At 50.6% G+C, this 17,846-nt stretch overlaps 3 protein-coding genes across 3 annotated transcripts; all 3 read left to right on the top strand.

The window, feature by feature from the left end:
• Window positions 1–1,338: 1,338 nt before the first annotated feature.
• BKA67DRAFT_661598 (uncharacterized protein) lies at window positions 1,339–9,127 on the top strand (the record flags this gene model as incomplete). The annotated part of the gene is made up of 3 exons (XM_046107843.1): window positions 1,339–1,815; window positions 1,880–8,936; window positions 8,994–9,127. 3 exons carry the CDS (start codon window positions 1,339–1,341, stop codon window positions 9,125–9,127), a joined length of 7,668 nt encoding a protein of 2,555 aa, XP_045955144.1.
• Window positions 9,128–12,548: 3,421 nt separating this feature from the next.
• On the top strand, window positions 12,549–14,130 carry BKA67DRAFT_681721 (uncharacterized protein; the record flags this gene model as incomplete). The annotated part of the gene is made up of 4 exons (XM_046108929.1): window positions 12,549–12,627; window positions 12,667–12,849; window positions 12,912–13,250; window positions 13,323–14,130. 4 exons carry the CDS (start codon window positions 12,549–12,551, stop codon window positions 13,862–13,864), a joined length of 1,143 nt encoding a protein of 380 aa, XP_045955143.1. The 3' UTR covers window positions 13,865–14,130.
• A 1,251-nt stretch (window positions 14,131–15,381) lies between these two features.
• On the top strand, window positions 15,382–17,844 carry BKA67DRAFT_661596 (major facilitator superfamily transporter; the record flags this gene model as incomplete). The annotated part of the gene is made up of 13 exons (XM_046107842.1): window positions 15,382–15,565; window positions 15,627–15,763; window positions 15,814–15,887; window positions 15,947–15,955; window positions 16,015–16,112; window positions 16,170–16,290; window positions 16,344–16,728; window positions 16,786–16,916; window positions 16,975–17,081; window positions 17,256–17,271; window positions 17,322–17,544; window positions 17,602–17,707; window positions 17,771–17,844. 13 exons carry the CDS (start codon window positions 15,382–15,384, stop codon window positions 17,842–17,844), a joined length of 1,665 nt encoding a protein of 554 aa, XP_045955142.1.
• Between the last annotated feature and the right edge of the window lie 2 nt (window positions 17,845–17,846).

The raw sequence follows: 17,846 nt of genomic DNA, 5'->3' as shown, positions 1-17,846 counted from the left end.
ACGGGCACTTTTCTTTGACATTTCTTGACTATCCCCGCCGTCTCTGCCTCACGCTCTTTTCCCCGTCATATTTCCTTTCCTTTCGGTGTCGTCACGAACCAAGTCGAGCTAGACAGTTGTCGAGAATCTAGTAGCTCGCGTACTTAACTTAAAGGCCTTGCCGTGTAAGTCAAAGGTCGGCTGCCAAAGTTGCTGATTCTCTAGGGCTGAATTCCGTCGGCCATTGTTTTGGACAAGACGCGTCTCGGACAGCGCACCCCTCTCTTTACTGGCCTATCCCACCACCAATCGACCGGCCGATACCTTCGATTCTATACAGCAGCAACTCTCATTGGATTTTTTCGATTTTTTCTTTCTTTCAATTGTAACTTCAATAACGCTCTTGGTCCTAATTTCTTGGGGGCACCCGTTTCTATAATCTGTAATCATTCTTGCGACCAGCAATCTCAACTTTCGCTTCCGCTGTCTGTCTGTTTTCTCCACGTCGCATTCGCAATCTTCGGTTTTGGGCGACTCAATAGGGGCGACCCTATACGGAATCTACCGCGACTTCTTCTTCTCTCTCTCTCTCTCCCTCCCAACTCTGGACGACAATTGTGCAACCAAGCTCCCGGGAAGGCTACCAGCCCGCGTAACGCCAGCTTCAACAGTCCAGCGGGCTACTTGGTCACGCATTCTCCTTCGTGTCACTTTTAAGTTGGACCGTCATTATAGGGGATACCATATAGGTGCAGGTCAACGAATGAGCGAAGGACAAACTGCATTTCAAAGACGGATTAGAAGATTGATACGATTCTTAGCAAAATATCCCCGACGGCCGCTATCTCGCATTTAGGCGCGTTCCTGGTCTAGGCCATCGACATCTTGCCTGTACTCGTAGTTCGACACTTCAGTACAAGCTGCAGAAGATCAAAGTCGCCCAATAATCTAGTCGTGCATTCCAGCTTATTTGCTAGTCTGAAACCTCAACCACTTAGCCACTGACGTTCTCCTACTCGAACGCGACAGAGCTCGATACTGTCCCTACTGGCAGCATTGTTCATTCCAGCTTCAGGTCAAACCGGCCTTTTTACTGGTCACAGTACCATTCGGCTCTATCACCACCACCACAGGGCCGGCTCTGCTCCTGCCGCACCTTGTTTCGTATCACCGCCTACTTGAGCATCTGGTCATCTCGGGGAATCATTTCCGGGAACCAGACAAACACCACGTTTCGGCAAAACGATCATCATTACAGGCTTTGTGTAGTGCGAGTCTAGACTGTATGTTGCACATCTAATCAAGAGGGGAAATTGCGTCCCTTTCGCAGCGGTGCCTGCCACAGTCGAAACCGTCAGCATGGCGTCTCCTAGGTGGGGAGGCGACTTCTCGCCGTCCGCCCCTCCCTTGAATGTGGATATAGATCAGAACGACCCTTTTATTGATACGGATAATTCGCCCGAAGATGACAGAGAACCACCACGTCGATATTCCCACCTTTTCGCCCTGGGTTCCAGTGCCTCGCCAGCCCAGGCAAAACGAGCACTAGAAGCACACCTGGCCGAGACAGACCGCCGGATGGAAGAGGCCGGGAAGCTGGGCACTGCTTTGGTGCAGCAGCGAATGGAGCTTGCTCAGCGGCTCGAAGAGGTGGAACAGCTGCAAGCCGAGGAAGAGGTCACTGAGGATCTGCGACAGAAGCTCGTCGAAATTGAGAAAGACTACAATGATGTGGCAAGGGAAAGTGCGAGGGCATTTCTTCCCAAACCCCGGATTCCTAGCAACGAAGCTGCAGCTGGTTCGCCGTTCGTGCCTGAAGGCAAAGGTGGTAGAGGGGTAGGTCTGAATCATGCTCCCGCCGCAATAGCCCAAGTTATACTAATATTTTCGCTTGCTATAGCGTTCCGTTAGCCCTTCCAAGTTCGAAGCCCAAGCTACGGCTTCTCCAACAAAGCTTAGTGTGCCGAATCGAAAGCTCCGCAATCAGCCCGCCAACCGCATACATGATATAGAGTTCGCTGCTGAGATTAGTCAGTCACTTATTGTTCAAGTAAGGAATCTTCAGCAGTTGTTGGCCGAAAGAGAAGAAGAGCTTCGAGATGTCAAGCTGGAAAAGTCCAAGCTGGAGTATGACGCCGAGGGCTATCAGCAGCGAGTCAAGGCTTTGGACGAGAGCCAGAACAAGTACAAGGATGAGAACTGGAGTCTGGAGACACAGGTCCACGAATTGATGGCATCTCAAAGAGAGTCTGCAGATCGCGAAAAGAAGCTGCATCAGACTGTCAGCATCCTCCAGGCCGAAAAAAATAATGCGCAGCGGGAATTGGACGAGGTTAAGCTCAATCATGCCAAGTTATCCGAAGAGCACACGGCCGCCGTTAAGCATCATGATACCGAGCTAGGTGCCGCCAAGCGAAACATTGTCGTTGCTGATTCGGAACGAGCAACCTTGCTACGCAAGATTGAGGATTTGACTGGGCAAAATCAAGAGCTAGCAAAGGCCGTTTCGTCCCAGAGAGGCAGAGCCCTCGATCGCCCAGAACCTCTAGGTACGAGTGATGAGGACTTCCTGACAGCCAACGACAACGATACCCCGGAACACTCCCCTCCGCCGTCGCCCATCAAGGGAACGCCTCGCCATGCCATGCTAGAGTCGGAAACCCTCAGGACTTCACTCCAACATGCTCAACGCACCATTCAAAGTCTCAGAACGAACGTTCACCGAGAGAAGACCGAGAAGCTCGAACTCAGACGAATGCTTCAAGATGCCCGCGACGAGCTTGAGAAGGAGCGAAGTGACCCTGCTCCGAAACCCGTCAGCAAGCGCAACAGCAAGGGTCCCTCTCGCGACTTCAAGAAACCACCCCGACTGCTTGGTGGTCTCCGGAGCGCTCGTAGCGAAGTCGTTGCTCCCGAGGATCTTGAATGGGAGGACCAGGCGAGCCAAGTTGGTTCTAGTCCTGCACAGCCTCCGCCTCGTCAGCAGGTTTCGGGCCATTTCGCTCCTGTTACCGAAAGCGTTGAGACGGCCAACTTCGACACCGCGAATGAGACGAGTGATCAAGCATTCGAAACAGCCAATGAACAGGGTACCGAGACCGACGACTTCCAGACTGGTGCCGAAGAGTTCTCCAGTGACGATGCCGAGACCGAGACAGATAGTCCTAGCAAGCGAAACACAATCAGAGGCCGACCTGCTGGACTGCCACCGGCACATTCCCGAACCATCTCCAATTACAGTACTGCATCTACCGAGGACGAGTACGAGTTTGATGACATGCGCACACCAACGTCTCAGTTGCCAGGACTACAAAATAGATTTCCTCTGCGAGTCAGCCGAGGCGGTTTCCGTCGCTCGAGACAGGCTAGTGAAGACACTATTTTCCAGAGCAGTCCTGCAGGCCTTAGTGGCAGCACTGGTGGTACTCCTCAACCGAACCAGAGCCTGGCAGCTGAGCTTGGTGACTTCGATGGTAGTGACAATGAGTCCAACATGTCAGTCACTCCTAGCAAGAGGAGCATTCACCAAGTATCGAGACCTGGTTCCATGAGGGGCACGACTGCGTCTCCGCCACCCCCTCTTCCTCGCCCACGCAGGGTCACTATGGTGAACAGCGGTATGATGACGGAACCTCTTTCCGAATCCTTGCGCACTCTACCTGTGGGCGCCGCGGGTCAAGAACGACCGGTGTCCACGGCCACGGTTATAAGTGGCATTTCTGACTACAGCGATGCTGGGACGCTCAACATGGAGGAAAATCTTGCTAAGTTCCCATCGCCTCCTACCTCGCCTCCCAAGCGCGAGTTCAATCTCTCCGATGTGCACGCTCGTGATGTCGCGCCTGTCGAAGAGCCAGATCACCACGGTGCCGAATTGGACGCACTTAAACGTGGCCATGCTAAGCAAATCGAAGACATACATGCAGAGAAGAATACCGTTCACTCAGCCGCGCTTGCTGCTTTGGAATCTCAGCATGCCGATCTGCTGAGCCGCGCGATCGCGGAGGCTCGAGCTGCACATGATCATGAACTCGAAATCCTGAAGTCTGGACACGATGACGAGAAGGCTCGAGCAGCTGTCGATGCTAGCGCAGCTCATACACGGGAGCTCGAAGCCTTGCAGGCCATCCACGCAGAAAAGATTGCTGTGATGGAATCAGATCACAAGGCAACACATGCATCCGAGATTGATGCTCTCAAGGCCAGTCACTCAAACCAACTAGCAAACTCAGAAAAGACTCGTTCAGACGCTCATGCCGTCGCACTTGCAGCACTTGAGGCTACCTATTCCGAACGTTTATCAGCTTCTGAGAAGGCACACGTTGAAGCCCACGCTGCTGAACTTGATTCTCTTAGGGCTAGCCACTCCGAACAATTTTTGGCCGCGGAAGGAGCACGCGCAGAAGCTCACAAGGCCGAGATTGAAGCACTCAAGGCCAGCCATGCTGAACAGCTCGAGGCTTTCAAGAAATTACGCGAAAAAGCTCACGCTGATGAGCTTGCTATGCTTGTTACAGCACATGCCTCGCAGATCGAGCTCGCCAGAAAGGAGCTCAACGACAGCCACGCAAGAGATCTGGATACTCTGAAAGCGGCCCACGTTGCTCAGATTGACAAGGCCAAGGAGAGCAGTGATGCTAGCCATGCAGAAGAGCTCGAACTTCTCAAGTCTACTCACCTCAGCCAAATCGACGAGACCAAGAATGCAATCGCTGCTACTCATAAACAGGAACTCGAGGCCCTCAAGGCTGCTCATGCGACGCAGGTTGAACAGTCCAAGAAGGAGAACGAGAGTTCCCGCGTAACCGAAATTGCGGCCCTTGCCGCTTTGCACACCCAGCAGCTTGACAAGTCCAAGGCTGAAAGTCAAGTTAAACTTGCCAGCGAGCTAGAGTCTTTGAAATCGGCGCACAATCAGCAGCTAGAATCGTTCAAGATACAGGCGGAGGAGCAGCTCGCCAAGCAGCTAGACAATCTAAGGACTGCGCATACGGAGAAGCTCCACGCGTCGCAAACCGAGAGTGGTGCCAAGCTGGCTGCTGAATTAGAGGCGCTCAAGCTGGCACACAACAGTACATTAGAATCGTCCAAGGCCGATGCTGAGAAGGAAATGGCCCAGCAGATTGCCACTCTTCAGGCTGAACATTTAACGCAAGTTGAGAATATCAGAGCTGCGGAAGCAGCGAACCTGACGCGTGAAATCGAATCTCTCAAATTAGCGCATGTTAAAGAACTCGAAAACGCAATAATCGAGAGGGACACTGCCCACGGTACCGAAATTGCCGCTTTGAAAGACTCTCACGCCAAGGAATTGAATGAGTCTGCTAGGAAGAGGGACGCGTCGCATGCCGCTGCACTGGCCGCTTTAGCTATTGCTCATGACAAGGAGCTCGCAGCATCAAAATCGGATGCAGAGGAGAGACTGGCTAAGGAGATTGCGTCGCTCAGGGATTCGCATGCCCAGGACCTGGACAAGCTGAGGAGTGAACACGCGGCGACGCATGCCAAAGAATTGGAGGTATTTGAAGCAGCTCTTGCTAAGCAGCTTGAATCATCCAAGTCTGAGGGAGATGCAGCCCATAACGAACAAATCGAAGCCTTGAAGGCTGCAAATGCGGAGATCGTCGATGCCCACAAACGAGACAGCCAGAAGGGTTTGGAGCAAGCGCTGACCCTGGCAAGAGCTGACCATGAGCGCGAACTCGAAGTTGTGCGTAGTGACCACGCGGCCACCCGGTCTCGGGAAAGTGAAAAGTCTGCTTCGATGCATGCCGCTGAAATGGCCGCCCTTGGGGCCGCGCTCGCAGCTGCCAAGACCGAAGAAATTGATGCACTGACTTCCCAACACGAGCAGCGCATGACTTCGCTCCAAGATGAGCATGCCGTTGCCAAGGCTGGAGAGTTGGATGAGTTGTCTGCTCGTTACGCAAAGCAGATCGAGGATCTAATGGCTGCCGCTGCCACCGCCAAAGCCATCGCTTTGGAAGAAGTAAATTCCAACCACCAACGTGCAGTTGCCGATATTCGTGCCGAAGCGTCAGCATCGAGAGAGAAGGAATTTGGAGAATTGACTTCCCGTCATCAACGTGAAATCGATAATCTAAAAGCGGACGCGTCGGCATCGCGCGCGGCTGAACTTGCGGCTCTCGCATTGCAACACCAGGAACACATCGATACACTCGACGCCGAAGCAGCTTCATCGAAGAGCAAAGAATTAGACGACTTGAGGACTGGACACGCTACTCAGCTCGATTCTCTCAAGGGTGAGCATGAAGCCGCCGTTGCTAGACTTGCAGCAGAACTCGCTGCAAGTCACGCTCTTCAGCTAGAGGCTCATCGGTCGGACCACGAAGCATCCCGAGCCAAGGATTTGGAGACTTTGGGTGCAGAACACACAAGCCAGCTTGAATCACTCCGAGAAGAGCACGAAAACTCACGGTCAAAGGATTTGGAACAGCTCAAATCGGAGCACTCAGTCTTCCTTGCTTCTGTGCGCGCAGAACATCAGTCTGTCATGGATGCCGCTCTTGAAAACCTCCGAGCAAATCACATGAGCGAAATCGATTCTCTGGGCGGCAGCCATGCCACCAGCCTTGAAACGGCCTTGTCGACCATCAAATCAGGCCACGCGGAAGAGTTGGAGGGTCTCAAAACCACGAATGATGCTGCTTTGGCCGAAGCCATCAAGAAAGCCAGCGCAGAACATGCACTAGCATTGGAGACGCAGCAATCGAACATCCAATCCAGGCATTTGGAAGAGATGGCAAGCCTTAGAGTAGCAAATGATGCCGCCTTGGCTCTGGCGCTGGAGAAAGCTAACTCCGAACATTCCATTGCGCTGGAAACTCAACGGTCAGAGATTCAATCGAAGCATACGAGAGAACTGGCGGACCTCAAAACCGCAAATGACGCTGCTTTAGCCCAAATATTGGAAAGGACTAACAATGAGCATGTACTAGCCTTGGAGACTCACAACTCGACCATTCAATCTAAACATGCGAAAGAATTGGGTGATCTCAAAACGGCAAATGATGCTGCCTTTGCTCAAGCGTTGGAGAGGACTAATAATGAGCATACACTGGCGTTGCAAGCACATCACGCTCAGAGCTCAGCGGAGCACGATAAGATGCTCGCTAGTCACGCCTCCGAGCTGGAGGCGCTCCGACAGGCACTTACGATTGCTCCTCCACTTTTGGGTTACTCATCCATGAGCACTGTTGAAACAGAGCCCATCGAGGAGCCGGAGCCTCTGCGCAGCCCCAACCGTGAAGCTTTTGTCCTTTCACACGACACAAAACACCCACAAACACCGCCAACCTCCGCACTTGGAATCTTCGGTAAGAGAAGTAAGGGCACAGTTACACCGGTCATCGCCGAAGATGATACGCGCCAATCCCCGAACGCCACGAATAGTCCTGAGACTCCCGAGTCACAAAGACCGTTCAAGGAGATGTCTACAAACACCGATGCACGCCCTGCCCGGAAACAACCTTTCCCAATGACGGATCATAGTGTCCAGACTGCGTTAACGTCTGATGGTATTGACCGTTTGATGTTGAAGAATCGTCGCCAAAACTCGCAGGATTCTTCAAAGATCGCTGCAGGGCCCAGCCTAGTCCTCACACCATTCGATGAGGCAACACCATCAACAGTGCGACATAAGCCCTCACAAGACAGCCTTGGCAACACTAAGCTTCGAGGCCATCCGGGTGACTCTGGGATTCTCGCAGCTCCTGTACCAGTCCCCATCCGGCGTCCTGGAAGTTCAGGCAGTACTCGGGGCTCGCAGCAGGCCATGCCGCCCTTGCCTGCTAATCACAAGGAAGTGATCGAGGCCGCCCGAACTGGGTCATCTCATGAGGCTAGAGGCACCATGGGACCGCCTTTGCTCCCTGCATCCGCCTACAAAACTCAACCGGAACGACCTTACTCTGCACGCGACCGTCCGCTGTCGCCTCTGTCGGGCCGCGGTACGCCAACTCCTCGAGCTGTTAGAACAGGCTCGACACTGGGACATCCTGATGTTCACTCCCCTACCAAGATGAGTGCTCGCAGTCGTCAATCCTCTATCTCGTCCTTCACGTCCGAAATCGATAACAGGTTCAACATCCGAGGCGACATGATGGGCGCTGGCAACTTTGCGGGGCCTAATACGGATCCTCGCATGATCCAGGCAATTACCCAAACCATGATTGGCGAGTACCTCTGGAAATATACTCGCAAGGCTGGCCGTGGTGAAATGTCCGGTAACCGACACAGGAGGTATTTCTGGGTTCACCCTTATACCCGTACTCTGTATTGGAGCGACCGTGACCCCTCGGCGGCCGGTCGGTCTGAGCTGAGAGCCAAGAGTATACCTATCGAGGCAGTACGTGTTGTCAGTGACGACAACCCTATGCCGCCTGGCTTGCACCGGAAGAGTTTGGTCATTGTTTCTCCAGGACGAACAGTAAAGGTCACCTGCACCACAGGCCAACGGCACGAGACCTGGTTCAACGCCCTATCTTACCTGCTGTTGCGCACCGGTGACGAAGGACACAACGAGGCAGAGGATGCTGGAGGCAACCTCACTCAGGAGGATGTTGACGAGTTCAATCCGCCTTATGGCCGGCGCTCGGTGAATAGTAACCGCCGTGCGCCGCCTTCGCTTTCGTCGTACAACTCAAGGACAACTCGCAATGAATCCCCAAACATCGACCTTTCAATTCCGACCTTGACGCCAACCCATGAGAAGACTGCTCCATCTAGGCCTGGCACACTGCGAGGCTTGCTCAACAGGACTAGCACATCAGGGAGCTTCTTCAGCATGCGTACCAGAAGTCATACACCTCATTCACAAGGGAATGCTATCTATGAGGCAAGCGAGGTCAACGATAGTGCTGAAGAGTTGCGGCATATTATTGAGCGACAAGATAGAGAATCGGACAGGCTGGAGAATGTCCGAGCATGCTGTGATGGTAAGTTCCGGTTTCTCAGTTCTAGCTACCAATATATATACTGATCAAAGACAATAGGTAAACATGACGTCGGAACGTTATCGCGAAGCTCCAATCGTCGCCCTGGCCATGCACACACTCACTCCCACTCGCATCCAGCACAGTTAACAGCACCAACGACACCCATGGACACCTTGAAGACCAAAGCATAATCCGTTTATTCTCTCAATTTTTAGAATAGACATTCTCAAACGATGCCACATCTAACGCCCAAATCAATCACAATCGACGCCAGAAATTACCACACTCGTTACAGCAAATGCCTGAATAAGCTGACCATCACAATGGCCTATAACGACTGTCGACGACTTTTCCTTTCATCAGTCTGCTTTCAACAACTGGCATTTTCGAAGCCTTTATACACTAAGTTTGCGGGTTTTCAATAATCTACACCCCGCCTCTATTTATAATCTCAAACACGCATGTGTGGCATTTCTGGAGTTCATGGTGTTTTTGTTCCTCGCCACCTTGCTGCAACCGGCGGGTTGGGCAAATGATGCAAGCAAAATGATTATCAACTTGAGAAGACCTGTGTAAATATGTAATTTTCAGATATCATGCTATCGCGACTAGCTGTGTTTGACGTCTTAGAAGTCAAGTACTGCGCTTGCTTCGTTTGATATTACTTGTACGGGCGTAAAATCAGCACTGCGATGAGCCTAGTAGCGTTGCTACTAACATAAACAAATTCTACTTTTGAGACAGGGACCAATAGTCCCAAACATAGAAGCCCATGCAAGCCGTTGATACAAAAATTCATCAAGTCTCATAAACTCAAGCATTTCTGACCTAATTGCGATAACCAATCTTAGCCAACACTATACCAATGGCTTTTTTGTTAAAGGATGTACTAAATCTGGTAAATTCGAGGCTCCTCTACATTGTATCAGTGGAAGATTCTTGACAACTGACTACGCCCCTCGTGAAGTTTTGTATACGCCCCTGATCCGTGTTCGAAAGAAATGTTACTTGAACCTTTTTTTGGGGGGGGTGTTTGGCTATATTCTTTTATATATTTTCTTATAACGTAGTTTATAAGCGAGCTGGCCACCCAAGGAAGCTGGCCACGCTGATTAGCACAATACGCAATTTAACTGAATTTCGCAACCATAACGCCGTAAATTAATTAAAGCTATTCTGAATACTCTTGCCCAGATAATTCTATTTCAATTTGACAGGTTCTTGCGTTATACCCGGGCTTCCCGCACACTCCACAGCGTCGTTGGCGCGCCGGTCCCCGACCCGAACCATTACCGTTTTCACGTATTTCTTGTTATACTTGCTATATAACGTCTTTTTGGTCCTGTAGATCTTTTACATCTTGTATATTAAGTGATCCTCTAAGCCGAATACGTGTTTTTTTAGCCTTACGTCGCTTACTAATAACCGTATTTGCCTCTCGTAGTTCAGTCACCTCGGCTTGGAGGAGGGCCATCCGGTGCATAATCCCATGCGCTCCTTTCGCGAATTGGTCGATAGCTTCGTAAATTGAGGTTGGAGAGCTATTTTGATGGTTGGCGATCCGAGATTTAATAAATTCAGATTGTGAAGTAGCCTCGATTGGGTTGTTCGGTGTCCTCGAAGCCCAAGGTCGGGTTTCTCGCGTAAGGGGCCGAGAGGACGTTAGCGTTTGTAATTTTACATCCAGCTTCGATATCACTACTTCCGGGCTTAGAGGGATAAGTCTAGCTCCCTCGAAGCCTACGCGGATATTGCTTTCGGTTATACTCTTCTCGAATGCTTCGCAAAACGCCGGGAGGAAGTCCTCTTTCGTAATATGGGAAATCCGGGCTCGGATAAGACGTTCAATTTGCGCGCCGTACGCTTTCTTAAGAGGTGCAAAACATGCCACATCTAATGGCTAAAGGATATGGGATGAATGGGCAGGCATACAGAGTGTAAGAATGTTATTCTCTTTATAATATTGTTCGAAAGCATCCGAATAGTGGCTCTCGTGGCCGTCAAGGATTAAAAGCCGGTATACACCTGATTTCCGGCTTTTTATATACGCGTCAAAGTGTTTTAGCCAATCTACAATTAGTTCATTAATAGTCTAACCATTCGGGCTAACAACGACCTTCCAATTCTTCGGCATTAAGCTGTTTTCGTACCAAGATGAGAGGTGGTATTTGCCTTTAACGATGATATACGGCGGGACCGTCTAGCCTTGCGAATTAACGCCTTAGATAACCGTAGCCCATTCCCGATTACCAGGCTGGGCTAGCTTAGGTTTGCCTTTCCTTTCGGAGCTGGTAACGACCATCGATGGGGTGATTTGTCCTATTATAAACCCGGTCTTATCGAAGTTGTAAATATCCGTATTTACAACCCCGTATTTCGCGATTATGTTACGTACGAGGTCGAACCAACCTTGGATAAGTTCTAGATCTTCGCATAAAGCCCTAGAATAGTCGTACTTGCGACTAAATACCGTTTTGAGTTGTGGTTGTCGCTTGACGAAGTTAGAGGCCCAGTTCTTCCCGACGCGTGACGCGTCGCGGTCGCGTAGTAATCGATTCGCCATATCTTCCACAACGCTTAACTGGGGAGGGAATGCTTGGGAATCTAGCTCAATTATCCTTTTAATAATCGTATCCTCTTCTAGTTTTGTAAGAATTTGATTTTTAGGTCGGGTATCGCGTCGAGGTTGAATACCGCGTATTCGCGTCATAAGCGTTGAACGAGGGACTGTATATATCGCTGCGACGCGCCGTACGCTTAATGTTGGATCTTTTTCAATAGCTTGAATGGCAAGGATTAATTGAGCTTCTTTATTAATTGAAGTCATTTGGAAGTAGTGATGAAAATGGAGGTAAAAGGTTGAATTGTATGTTGTGCTAATTAGCGTGGCCAGCTTCCTTGGGTGGCCAGCTCGCTTGTGAACTACGTTATATTAAATGAGCAGTGCGTTCCTTCACATCGAACCCGATGTACATCTTAGCGGGAACCTTAAACTAGACTAGTCACTATGCAGCATATTTCCATCCCAGAGTAGCTAAAAAAGCATTGTACCTAGTCACTGCAGCCAAGGTGGCGTTCGGTGCTGCTTTGGAGGTCCATGTCTCTCTATTTGTTGTCCGGAGCCGTTACGGCGTTCGTGATCCAACGTTAGTATCACGCGATCGAAAGCGGGGATGCTGCGTCGACACGAATCGCCCAATCACAAAGGTCCTCGACATGATGATATGCTCGACGGAGTTAGCATGTGAGCGGAGCATACGATTTCTATACCTATGAGACCAATGATGTTAGGCCTCCCACGTTGCCTTTGTCTGCAGGCTAGCAATAGCACGATCAAGCGGTACCACAAGATGGCAGCATACTCGAGCAATAATACGCTTTGCTAGGTTGTAGTGGTGGTGCGGCATGATGAAATGCACGCTGCTCTTACGCAATACGTCTTTGGATGTCGCGTCGACGACGCCCCCTTTGCTGCTGCAACATGATTATATATATGTGTGTGTATATATATGTAGATTCGCATGTACTTTGCACAGAGCGATACTCGTCATAACTGAGGCAGAAAGGAACCCTGTGCAGTATCTCTAAGATTCATTTAAATATTTTTACAATATGGCCCCGTCAGCCACTGAGCAAGTGACGCAAGTCGCTGAACATATCAAGCAGAAAGCTGGCCTCGAGAACCAAGATAGTAACGAAAGAAATAGCAAAACGGAGGCAGCGAGAGAAGCTGATGGTCTGCCGGAACTCCTGACTGGCCACAAGGAGCCCTTGAAGCTAAGCGGCGCCCTGGACAAGTTCGAGCAATTCGATGTGACTCCCGTCATTGGGCGAGAATACGCCAACGTGGATCTTGCCGAGTGGCTTCGGGCTCCCAACTCGGACGAGCTGCTGCGCGACCTGGCCATCACCAGTAAGCCAGATTCCTTTGGACTGTCCTCCCGTGCAGTGGCAGCGCTAATGTTGTATGCATAGTCTCGCAGCGGGGTGTGGTTTTCTTTCGCAAGCAGGACGGCATCACCGACGAGCTCCAAAAGGAGCTCGTGCAGCGCCTCGGCGAGCTTTCTGGCAAGCCGGCCACCTCCAAGTTGCACATCCACCCTGTCAATAACGCCAATCGCGAGCACGGTGGCAGCGACGATCAGATCAGCGTGATCTCTTCGCGACTGGCGAAGAAGATCTTCGCCGACAAGTTCTTGAACTACGGCAAGGTCCAGAGCCAGAAGAAGCAGTGGCACTCTGATATCACTTTTGAACCAATACCGAGCGACTATGCGCTGTTGCGGCTGACAGAGCTGCCCAAGACCGGTGGAGGTACGTCTTTTGGTCGAGGACGTCGGAGACGTCGAGATTCTGCCGAAATAAATCACTAATGGCTAACGTTAGATACCCTCTGGGCTTCCGGCTATGAACTCTACGACCGCATCTCGAAGCCCCTGCGCGGCTTCCTCGACAGCCTGACGGCGTACTACGCGCAGCCGGGGTTCAAGGACGCTGCCGACGCCAACGACTTCAAGCTGTACGCGTCGGAGCGCGGCGCGCCCGAGAACGTGGGCGACGTTCTCGAGGCTGTCCACCCCCTGATCCGTACGAACCCCGTCACGGGCTGGAGGTCCGTCTTCGGCGTGGGCCACCACGTGCAGAGGATCCACGGGCTGTCGGACGAGGAGTCGCGCCACTTCCTAGACTGGTTCGTGCAGCTGATCGTGGAGAATCACGATCTGCAGGTCAGGCTCAGGTGGCAGAATGCGAATGATCTGGCCATTTGGGATAACAGGAGCGTGTATCATGCTGCGACGCCGGATTACATTCACTTGGGTCTGGGTGAGAGGACGGGGAGTCGGGCCGTCAGTCTTGGGGAGAGGCCATATTTTGACCCGGAGAGTACTAGTCGCAGAGAGGCACTGGCGAGGGAGTTGGCGGCTTAATGATAAGTGCAGAAGAAAGAACTTGGTCGGGTGTTTTGCGCCATATATCCTTTTTCGATGGTTTCTTGGAAAATATGACCAAAGAAATTGCTCCAACTGTTCTGCGTTACTAAAATACTCGTATTGCTCAACCAGCAATATCCGAGAGTGCCAGGACCAGATAAATTTCCATCGAGTGTAGATCAGGGGCCTATTGTCAATGTATTCATCAAATAACACTGCTCTAACGCGAGGGTCGTTGGTCTCTCTGAGCTAGGGTGCATACTGTTCGTTGGCATAGACATCAGCACCGACGTCAGCCAGATGCCGAATAGCAACGTGCCGCTGGATTAGTACGGATTTAACGGTCATTATGAAAAGTCCAGTCGCAAGTAGATGAAACGCGTTGGCCCCGAAGAATTAGCCGGTGATCTGGTCCAATATAAATGTCCCAGACTTAGAAAACACAAAAAAATGCAGCGGCAATCAGTTTGTCCAGCTCGGGTTTCTGGCGCTACGGAAGTGGGTGCCATGCTTGCTCACTTAGGGACGCAAGGGAGATGTTAACTAGCCGTACCATGCCCCTATAGTTAGTCAAGTGTTGCGAACTCCAATAAATAGGGCCGTAGCACGGTTATTGTCTTGTTACAACCCACATGGGGTAAACCTGTGTATCGTAGGAGAGATAGGGAGACAGGCTTCTTTCTGTCTCATCCAACGTTGTGCCTTACGGATTTAAACAATTATTGAGTTACAGCTTTTGCACGACAGATAACTGCAACTTACTTACTGCACGCAACTTAGAAGATGCGGTACTCCTTACAAGCGGCAGAGAATGCGCCGTTCGACTCCAAATCTACCATGGTAGCAGGCCTAGATAAGGGCAACGGGTCGCGTCTCTTTATACGGATCCGTGAGGCGAGTAGAATTACTCCACCACCTAAAAGGGTTGTGAGGCACCTGGCACGAAACTAACACTGGTACTGGCAGTTGCCCCGTTTCGCTTCCTTACTAACATAGTAATGGCTTGGGCCTAGGTTACAATTGCAGTCGGAAATTTGAGACAAGTTTGCAAAATAGCCAATTGGACCATTCTGATTCGTGACTTATTGCCAAAGGTGGATGCTCACAAAGCCGAAAGACGCATAGCGCAATGATGTGCTTCCGGGGAAATATGGCGACTATTGATTGCGACTTCATAGACTCTGTCAGTCCCACTGCGCTGGGACGCCCCACTCGGCTCCCGCTGCAGCAGAAATGCTGAGCATCGGGTACGTATGTTCTCCGTACTGCCTTGCGACAAACTGAGTAAGAAAAATTTTGAGATGAGTCAAAGGAAAGCCGAGGCTTATTTCCGTCCTGTTATTTCTTTACTTTGTCTTCAGGTTCGGGCGCTTGTGTTTGTTGTTATTTACTAGTCTAAGTCAAGCACCCCAAGAGATCATATTGGCCTAGTTACAATTATATCGACATTGGCAATGTCTCCGTACGAGGAAATTGCGGCAGATGACGGCGTGGCAGAGAGTTCACAGACCGATATGGCCGCTCAATCTGAGACTTCAAGTCTGCTGGGAAAGGCAATCGGCGACGAGACAGAAGATCGGGGTTATGGGGCGGTTCAAAGTGACCCCGAGAGCGCACCGGCAGCTGTACCGATCGAAGGCGAGGAAAGACGATACAGCAATGCTTTCATTGCGAGGACAGTAATAGCGCTCCTGATAGGTGAGTGGCCGCACATGACTATCTAGGGGCCATTCTTTTTGGTGTTGACGTTGAAATACAGGTGCGTTTACTGCCAACGCAGATGGCTCTCTTGTGATGGCAACCCATCCAGTAATCGGTTCGGAGTTCAATGACTTGGAGAATTCGAGCTGGCTATTTATTGGCTTTATGCTTGCTGGGTCGGCAACTCAGTCACTTGTACGTATCGTATATCTTGAATTGCACACGAGATCATTGACAACAACTAGTACGGTAAACTAAGTGACATTTTCGGACGAAAATCACTCATCTTGTTATGTTACGGTTTTTTTGCTATCGGGTGGTGAGTTTCTATTGATTTAGATCCATTATGTTTTGTTTCTGACTGACCTTAACTTCAAGTGCTTTGGTGTAAGTTACTTGCACATAGCATCAGTGAATGAGCCTCGGGTTTAACATGCCTCTTATAGCGGCGTAGGCCAAACTCTATTGCAAGTGATTGTTGGCCGTGTAATATCAGGCTCGGGAGGAGCTGGAATGACAGTTCTTACCGCTCTTATCATTACAGGTACAACCCCTACTCACAAATTCAAGATGTGAAGGCTCAATTGACTGACCAGACTAGACCTTGCCCCCTTGAGGGAAGTGGCCGCTTGGCAGAGTTACCTCAACATTGTTGCTACAACTGGCAGAAGTATTGGAGGACCCGTGGGAGGCTGGTTGACAGACACAATTGGCTGGAGATGGTGAGAAAAACGTTAGCCACGTACGATAATATGATCTCTGACTCCAAGCATAGGTCATTCCTTGGTCAAGCTCCCATCTTTGCCAGCGCCGCTGTCATATGCTGGATTATCTTGCCGTCATTGAAGCAGAAACCCATATATGGGGCTGAATTAAAGCTGAGAAATCAACTCGGTCGAATAGATTTTGCAGGGGCTGCGTTACTCGGCCTCGGCATTTTTTCTCTAATGTTACCTCTTGAGATTGGAGGGTCGAAGCTAGCCTGGAGCCATCCATTGATTATCGGTCTCTTCATCACTGGAACTGTCCTTTTAGGAACCTTTTTGGTCGTGGAAGAATATTGGGCAAAAGAACCGATCTTTCCGGTGCGACTTTTGCGCAATAGGAACGTGGTTCTCGTATATCTTATATCGGGCTGTCAAATGGCAGCACAGCTGACGGTTGGTTGATTCAGGACATGTTCTTAAGACCACTTAAACCTGCTGACCCAGGAACAGATGATGTTTAGTGTGCCGCTGTACTTTCAGGTCACCCAGCGAACATCCAGCACAGTTGCAGGAGCTCATCTCTTCCCTGCAGTAGCCGGAAATGCCATTGGAGCGTTAGCTGTCGGTCAGATCATCAAGCGGTATGTTTCCAAGCGTGCAGAAATGATCCTTGTTAGCTAAGTGACGCGCATGTTGCAGTACTGGTCGCTACAAGAATCTTATAGTCTTTGCCACATTCGCCGGCATCGTCTGCTATTCCCTCCTTATCCTCAGGTGGCAGGGTCAGACTAATTGGGTCGAATCCAGTAAGCGAGTTCCGGAAAGACCCTTTTCCCCATTTCCCTTTCCCTTTCTAGCAGTCCAACGCAGTGCATGGTTGTTATCGAAAGCAACGTGACTCGTTGAGACTGTTGCACAATACTCCAGAAACCTTCCCGCAAGCCGGTTGAAGAAATCACTACTAACTCCAGATGCTGCAGTGTATATCATTCCGGGGTAAGTTCAGAGGTGAAACTCAAACGCAATTGATGCTAAATAATCGTCAGCGGTCTGGGTACTGGGATGGCTCAGAGTGCTCTTTTCGTTGCGCTTCAGGCTTCTATCGACCCCAAGGACAGGGCGCCAGCAACGTCTGCACTTTTCCTGGTTGGCCCAACGGGAGCTACTGTTGGTATGGCGATAGGAAGTGCTTTGATTGTCCGTGGTCTCCGCAACGGGCTCTTCGCAAGACTAACTGCGCTTGGTCTTAACCCGAGCCACATTCACGAGGTAAGTGTTTTTGTTGAGCTCATGAAACTATAATTGCACACACTGAACCTTGATCAGATCGTTGACGCGGCAGCATCGAACGTGGGTTTTCTCGATCGGGCCTCTAGTGATGTAGCAAAAGCTGCTGTGGAATCGTATATCGAGGGGATTGAATATAGTCATTGTAAGTTTCGAGCTTCCGGCGACATCGTTTGACAGGTTTTGGCCGGGGCTAATTCCTATGCAGACGTATCCCTTGCATGTTCAACGGTGGGCTTTGTTGCGGCTGTGTTCTTGAGGGAGCGAGCACTCCGCAAGTGAAG

This window comes from Truncatella angustata (genome assembly GCF_020726525.1).
Source record: "Truncatella angustata strain MPI-SDFR-AT-0073 chromosome Unknown BKA67scaffold_7, whole genome shotgun sequence".
Lineage (NCBI taxonomy): Eukaryota > Fungi > Ascomycota > Sordariomycetes > Amphisphaeriales > Sporocadaceae > Truncatella > Truncatella angustata.
This window is presented reverse-complemented; position numbering and strand designations above follow the sequence as displayed.